Genomic DNA, 7935 nt, shown 5'->3' on the forward strand with positions numbered 1-7935 from the left:
GAATATTTTCTCTCGTACAAAAATCTTCTCTTCAATCTGATTCTTTTTTTCTTTTCTTTTGATTGAAAAAGTATTTTGAAGGATAAATACACCGCGAATGAGAGATCAAGAAATCATTTCGTGTAACTAAATTTCATCTTCTTCTTTTACCTTTCTTTTGTTATGTTATACACCATATTCGTTGGCTTCGGATGCTGACGTCAACCTTGAGTGGGATCCTAAGCTAAGATTTCATAACTATCGCTTTCTACTTTCGAACTTTGCAACAGTCACGTTCGTCGTTGTCCTATCCTGAGGGTCCTTGAAAATCATTTGTAATTCTTTACATGTTTTTTTTTATTTATATATTATAATTTAAGAAATGTGTTTCTCTCAAAAATAGTTTCATTTTTAATGCAGTTTGTGAATTAGATTATTAACATTTCATTTAAGCATTTTTAATTGTACTCATTCAGTATTACAGAAATCAATAAGAAATCAAATTTAATCAAATAACTGAATAGAAGTAAAACTAATTAATTTTTCGGATCATTAAGGGGTTAATAGTTTTCTGCATAATGTGACATAATTAACATTAAGCATACTACAAACGACTGGCCTATGTAAATAAAAAAACTGGCATTTAATTTTGAATTTAAAACAAATCCTCCACCTCCTAATTTTCTTTTAAACACACAATTTTATAATATAAAACATTACTATTATTTATTATTTAAAACTGTATTAAATAGATCATTATTTATATTCAATTTAGATCATTTACTGTATAAATGAATAAACTTAAACTGTTGATAGGTTTAATGATTATGTTAAATGGTAGCTCACGAAATATTGAAACGTCAATTAGGCATGGTCTCATTAAAGGATTATAGGGAATCACATTTCACATTTCCAATTGATAATCCTAAGTGAAATCTACACCAATCAATTAATTATTAGCCTAATGAGATCATACGAAACATTTAATTATCAAACGACGAGATTATATAATGATTAATACAAAATAAATCTTATAAGATATAAATTTTTATTTTATTAAACAAAAAAAAAAACAAAAAAACTGTAGTAAATTATATCGAACTATAGTTTCTAATCAAATTATAAAATTAATGAACGATACACGATTTTGAATAATATAAAATAAAAATTGATAAAACTAAATATTTAACTATATACTACATTGTTTTATAAATATAAACTATATATTTATAAAACAATGTAGTATTATCTATTATATCCTACACGATATTACAATTCTATATATAAAATAATTATAATAATAATAATTATTAAACGATCCCCTCTATAAGAGATTAACGCATAGAAAATTATTGTCTTTTATTTTTGTATTCTAATCGAATTTGAATTTGTGTATTAATTTGCAGACATATTAAAAAACGTGGGGGACGATGTTGTGCAGTCCCGCGTTACTCGTCGTAGCTGTTCTAGGAACAACAACGATGGGTCAAGAATACATAGGACATGCCCTGTTCGTGAGAACATCGGACGACGTCGTTGATGCTGGTAAGGGAGTTAAGGGAGGACTCATCTCGAGTTCACTCGCAATCAGTGTCACGATCGATGAAGACGAACAAATAAACAAAAAAATATAATAGAAATAAATCCAAAAGAGCAAAAAGTAAGAACACAAAAAAAAAATAAAGAAAGAAAAATAAAAATAAAAAAAAAATAAAAATGAAGGGGAGAGAAAAAAAGTGAGATATAAAAAGAATCTGTTTGACAATGATATAAAGTTGACCACAAAAAAAATCCTTTGAAATCCATTAGCACACTCGAGAGTCCAGCGAGCTGCACCAACGTCGACTGCAGACGTGATGGCACAAAATATCCTAGAGTGGATTCAAGGGATCTACCGACAGGGCGCACGTAAAAGTAGGTTCTCCTTTCGACGAGCGAGAGGAAAACGGCGAGTTCTCTAAATCACGCATCATCATTATGCCTATTTACTATTACTCTTACTAGTACTACTCTTTGTAACTCTTACTCATCATTTTTATCTTTCTCTTTCTCTATATCAACTTATATATATATAAGCTAATACACACATATATATGTATATATTTATCCTATCAAATTTACATTAGTAAAATTTCACATATTTTTCATAATGTTATTATACAAACGCACGCACATTTACATATTACATATATATATATATATATATATGCACATATGTTTAAACAAAAGAAAAATATCTCATTAGTGTACAATTGCTTATATTAACTCATTCAATTAATAATATAGTTCTACAATCTCGGCGAAATCTCATCGCGCCGATCTACAAGACGAATCGGTGCAATATCTTCAAAGACAAGGAGAACATCAAAAATCAACGATTCGTTGATCAACTCGCACGATAGTTTCCTTTCGTTTATATTTTAATATATATATATGTATATGTATATATATATATATATATATACTTATATATATCGCTCGCATTACTCGACTATTTTTACATGTGTATATGTACATTAAAACTGGTAAGTTCGTAGAAAATTTATCGATTATTGTATTTTATCACAAATGTATTTTCACCAATTGTCTTTGTTTGTTTGTTAAATTAACACAAACTTTCCAAAGAAGCTCCCCCAAATGTGTGTAGTACATGTGCACAGGTATATCGAGAATCGAAGCGATAAGAAACGAACAAGTATTTTCGTTCTCGATGAGTTGGTGGTATATTTTTTCAGTACGACAACAATCGGACAATGGTTACCTGCCACCGTATAGCACACAAAGACCTCCGGAAAAGCCTCGACCTTTTCAACCAGCAACCATCAACCATGTACAACAACAACAAGAATCTTCTTTTTCTTTGAGCCACAACGAAGTGACCAATTATCCTTATCAAGGACCATCATCCTTATACACACCGTCCAATGTGCCATCATCCTTATACACACCATCCAATGTACCATCATTTTCCTCATCTTCTGAGAGTGACACTACTTCACATAGTTTATCAACACCAAATACACTTTATGGTTCACCAAGTAGTTTACGTCCATCCTCCACTTACATACCGCAAAACAATTATGGTAGTTCTCCTACATTTAATCCACGACCATCCTATGGTCCGGGTTCTTCAACTTTCCCTCCTTTCGGAAGTACAACTGGGTCCAGTCTCAACTATCAGAGTTCTACGAGTGCTAGACCTGGAACTTTTCCTTCCTCAACACCCTCAACAGCATACTCATCGACCTATTTACCACCACAATATACTGGATTCCCATCGAGCAATCCAAGGTATATATAGATCAACAAAATGATTCTTTTGAATAGACTTGAGCAATTCCAAGCAAATTACTTACTTTACTATGTCTATCATCTAAGCTTTATTGTCTCGTTGCACGCGATACGAATGAAAAGAATATAAGCAAGCTGTTGCATAAGATGACTTTGAAATAGTATTAAATGATATTCAGAGTTAAATCGACAATGCAATTGCTTTGGTCTGACGTAAGAGTTGCAAGATAAATGTTTGCTAATTTTCTTCTTTCTTTTTTCTTTGATTGTTGTTCTAATAGCACACCAAGACCAACTTCTACATCATTGCCACCTAAAGTATCACAACCAGTTGGTGGTGGTGGTGGTTATCCTTCTCAGCCAGGTGGTTTCTCGACTACTTATTTACCACCAAAAACCAGTGCCTTTCCTTCAAGTACTCCAACTGGTTCTCCATCAGCCGGTTACCCCTCTCCTTCTGGGTTTACAACCCCTTATGGATATACTACTCAAAGACCTGGATTCTCATCAACTGGTACTGTTGCTGGTAGTACTTACAATTCTCAAAGTGGTTACAGTTCTCAAGCTGGTTACAGTTCTCAAGCTGGTTACAGTTCTCAAGCTGGTTACGTTTCTCAACCATCCCCTAGACCAAGTTTCCCAACACCCGGTACAACAGGCATCGTAGATGGTTCTGCTGGTTACACTTATTCTACACCTAATCCAACATCCGTATCAACTTCAACTAGTGATACTGGTAAGATTTTTCTTTTGATTTTCCTCAATTTCTTCCAAGCCCCTTAATTTTTCATAATTTCCTTTATCTTTTGTAATTACGCAGAAGTAATATCGAGTACCGAGGTTGACGATGATCTCAAACATCCGCCGCATATTCATAATATCTCGGTTGAATGTGGAAAGACCATGATGACGATTAATATTGAATTTAATCGTGCTTTCGACGGCGTGATTTATTCTAAGGTATGTTTTCATTAGATTTTGGTCATACATTTTTTAATCAATATAAAATGAATGATCGACTGAGACTGATGATAATGTCTTCTTTGTTGTTATTGTTGTAGGGTTTCTTCATGAATCCTGATTGTAGATACGTCGAACAAAATTCCGGAAGAACAGAATACTCTTTCACAGTTAGCTTGGATTCTTGTGGTACCCAATTCATCAATGATTTTGAGGGTGAAGCTGGTCAAGCGTATCTTGAAAACGTGTTGGTCTTGCAGGTTCGCATTGTTACTATCTTATCGAATATTTATAATATAATTTGAATAGCGGATATATTTTATTCTTCCATTATCAGACATTCAAAATGAAATCTTTACAGAACGAGCCAGGTATACAAGAGGTATGGGACACTGTACGAAGAGTACGTTGTCTTTGGGAAGGTAATATCAACAAGGCCCTTTCGGTAAATTTATCTGTGGACATGCTTAATCAAGAAATCGTTACGTTCAGCGGTGATACGGCGGTTGCTAAATTAGATATACAAATTGGGAAAGGTCCGTTTGCTCCTATGGCTGATGGTTTAGTCAAAATAGGAGAAACCATGACATTGGTTGTAACTGTCGAAGGTGATCCAGCTTTCGATCTTCAGGTATATATTTTAAAAAGGAATTTTCTATTTATTTGAAGCTTAATATTTTTATTATATTATCCTTAAATATACACAAACAATTTGATCGTGTAAAAGTATCCTTATTTAAACAAAAAAATATATTACAATTAGTATTATAAAAATAATTCTAAAAAATAGTTCGTCAATGATTTCGTTTTCTAATTATTCGTGAAATAAAAATCGTTAATCTACGAAGCAGTACATCACAACTATTAAAATTTGCGCATTGACGAATTTTACTATGCAGATAGATAAATCATTGATGAACTGCTTCGTAGATACGTACACAAAATTCTAATGTAATTATTATCATTAACTTATTCTGTTAATGTGTTTTAGGTACGTGATTGCATAGCACGAGACGAAAGTTCAACGAATATCTTACAACTAACGGATGAACGTGGTTGCATCCTCAAACCAAAATTATTTGGTGCATTCCAAAAAACTAACGATACGGGTAATACAGGTGCTTCGATTATCGCATACGCATTTTTCCAAGCTTTTAAATTTCCCGACGTGATGGACTTATTTATCGAGTGTAACGTTGAACTTTGTAAGACGGATTGTCCAGCTTGTCCGGAATCAAATCAAGTGCGTATCAGAATTCCATCAATATATCGTATCATCTATTCAGCTTTTCTCAACCCTTATAGAGTTTCAGTTATCATATTGCATTATCTTAAATTTTTAATTAATCACAAAATAATTAAAATAAATCTACACAAAAGTATAAAAAACAATTTTAATCAAAATTATACTAAAATAATATTGCAAATGTGTATAAATACCACAGTAACACAGTTACTTCATTTAACTAGATTATTAAAAATTAGATATCGCAAAGATTAAAATCGTTGTAATATAGCAAACAATATTTATTGAGAAACGCTGATCATACTAGATTGTAATTTTTACTAACGCATACGTATAATTCCTATATTACATTTATATTTTTTGCTCTTTCTTTTTTTTTTAGCAAATTGAACCAGGTAGAAGACGTCGTTCGGTAGCATATGCACCATCGAACATGTCGATGGCACCTCTATCAGCAGATGCAGTTAGAGTTGGGCGTGGTTTCAAAGTTATTATGCTTGACGATTTGAGTGCAGTAAGTAATCAAGTATTGGATAATATGGAGGAATCATCATTTGTAAAAGAAGTTTCGAAAGAGGAGAACATATGTATAAGTAATAATGGATTTTATGCTGCATTTTCTCTTATGTTAGGTACGCTTATTTTAATGACTGTTAGTGCAGCATCATTGCATATAAAATTACAAAGAATTTATAGGTCAAAATCAATTGACACGTAGTTAAATATTAAAATATAATTATTTTTTTGTCTATAAAAAATGAATCACACGATTAGCAATTGTATTAAAAATGAACTGAAGAGAAATTAATGATTTGAAAGACTATGATGGAAAATAAAAATTAATTCTATTGCTATTTATAATTATTTTAATAATGATACAAATTTTATAATTTAATGTTCTATAATATAACAGCCATACAATTACATATCACTAATGACTTAACATCATATAAAATGGCCCTTTTTGAATAAATACATATATATAAATACATATAAATATTATTATGCAATAAATTATGATACTTCTTAAGAACACATAAAAAATTTTTATTATTTTTTTACAACAATTAAAAAAATAATTAGTCAACGAAGTAAAAAAAATTTGTTATACATAAGATAAATAATACAGAAATATGTAAAATATATATATTTACTTTATATAATTATAATATATTACGTTTAAAAGAAAAAACGTAATTTTATATCATCTCCATGGAAAATAAATTTTCTCCTTTTTAATAACATTATTTTTAATATTAAATTAAGAAAAAATAGAATTTTTGGTAAAGCGCATCACAAATAAATGTTCCCCTCTAATTTTCCTTTCTTGAACGATAGTACCTACCATATTTAAACGTTTGAACAATTCAATTATATAATTCGGATCATTTTCTTTAATAACAACTAGATAAAAAATTCCATTACTTGATAATAATTTAGGAATGTGTGGAAATACTTTTTCCATAACTTCTCTACCATGTTTTCCACCAGCCCATGTTCTAGAAATTAATTTTGAATCTGTAACTTCTTCGCTATCCGTTACTACATATGGTGGATTGAATAAGATAATATCAAACATTTCATTATAACGTATGTTATTTAATAAATCCATTTGTGCAACATTAATATCAACCGAATTGTTTTTACCAGTTACTTTTGTAGTTCTACATGCATTTGGATTTATATCAATAGCTACGTAATAACCTTGAGTATACTTATTCAATTCCATAGCCAATGAAGTAATAAGAACACCAGACCCACTACCGATTTCTAGACACAAGACTGATTTCATAATTTTCAAAGCGCCCAAATCATTCTGCAACGCATCAAGCATGCAGAATGAATCTTCGGCTGGTTCATAAACAGTTTCTAGATCATCTTTAGAAAGTTTAACTATTGCAGTTTCCATAATTAAGTTAAAAAGAAAATTAAATTTATATTATTTATAATTATATAAATCTATTATTAAAAATTATTATTCTTTATTCACGTTGATAAAGAATAATAAAAGAATATGTAAGTACTATATATTAATTCTCTATTCCCCCTCTTCTTTTTCATGTATATGAATAGCACTACTATAAATAGAACTATGATCTAATAACGCTTTTCTTTTAGCTGTATTTTTTTCTACAGCTTGATGAAGCTTATGTATCCGTTCTTGAGTAACTTGTAAGATGTTACTTACTACGGTTATCTTCTGTTTAGCGTTAATGAGCTTCTTAACATAAGAATCAGTCTCAAATGGGCATTGAAGTGCTTCATTGATTTTAGTTAAAACATCTGACAATGATTCAATACGCTGCTTCAATTCAATTTGGCATATTCTATAAAAGAGTAATAAATAGATAATATTTTACTCTTATCAAATTAAATTACAGTCAATTCTCGTCTTAGAGACGTAAATCGAAATGGCCGCAAGTCGAATATTTTTTTCTCACATACAAAGATAAATAATA

At 30.5% G+C, this 7935-nt stretch overlaps 3 protein-coding genes across 3 annotated transcripts in view; 1 reads left to right on the top strand and 2 right to left on the bottom strand.

Annotated features, from left to right (window-relative positions):
* Nucleotides 1–1254: 1254 nt before the first annotated feature.
* LOC106791587 lies at nt 1255–6506 on the top strand. The gene is made up of 9 exons (XM_014757306.1): nt 1255–1524; nt 1789–1893; nt 2715–3270; nt 3552–4006; nt 4091–4230; nt 4332–4490; nt 4592–4861; nt 5222–5473; nt 5859–6506. The coding sequence occupies exons 1-9, from the start codon at nt 1410–1412 to the stop codon at nt 6192–6194; spliced, it is 2388 nt and encodes a 795-aa protein (XP_014612792.1). The 5' UTR covers nt 1255–1409; the 3' UTR covers nt 6195–6506.
* A 4-nt stretch (nt 6507–6510) lies between these two features.
* On the bottom strand, nt 6511–7461 carry LOC106791585 (hemK methyltransferase family member 2). Its single transcript, XM_014757303.1, has one exon. It carries the CDS (start codon nt 7383–7385, stop codon nt 6738–6740), a length of 648 nt encoding a protein of 215 aa, XP_014612789.1. The 5' UTR covers nt 7386–7461; the 3' UTR covers nt 6511–6737.
* The window catches only part of LOC106791586 (SNAPIN protein homolog), a 1476-nt gene continuing 1001 nt past the window's right edge, over nt 7461–7935 (bottom strand). The window contains exon 3 of the mRNA XM_014757304.1: nt 7461–7803. Coding sequence (XP_014612790.1) covers nt 7515–7803 — 289 coding nt within the window. The 3' untranslated portion in view covers nt 7461–7514. The remainder of the gene's footprint in view (nt 7804–7935) is intronic.

This window comes from Polistes canadensis, unplaced genomic scaffold, assembly GCF_001313835.1.
Source record: "Polistes canadensis isolate GaletaPanama2010 unplaced genomic scaffold, ASM131383v1 scaffold_321, whole genome shotgun sequence".
Taxonomy (NCBI): domain Eukaryota; kingdom Metazoa; phylum Arthropoda; class Insecta; order Hymenoptera; family Vespidae; genus Polistes; species Polistes canadensis.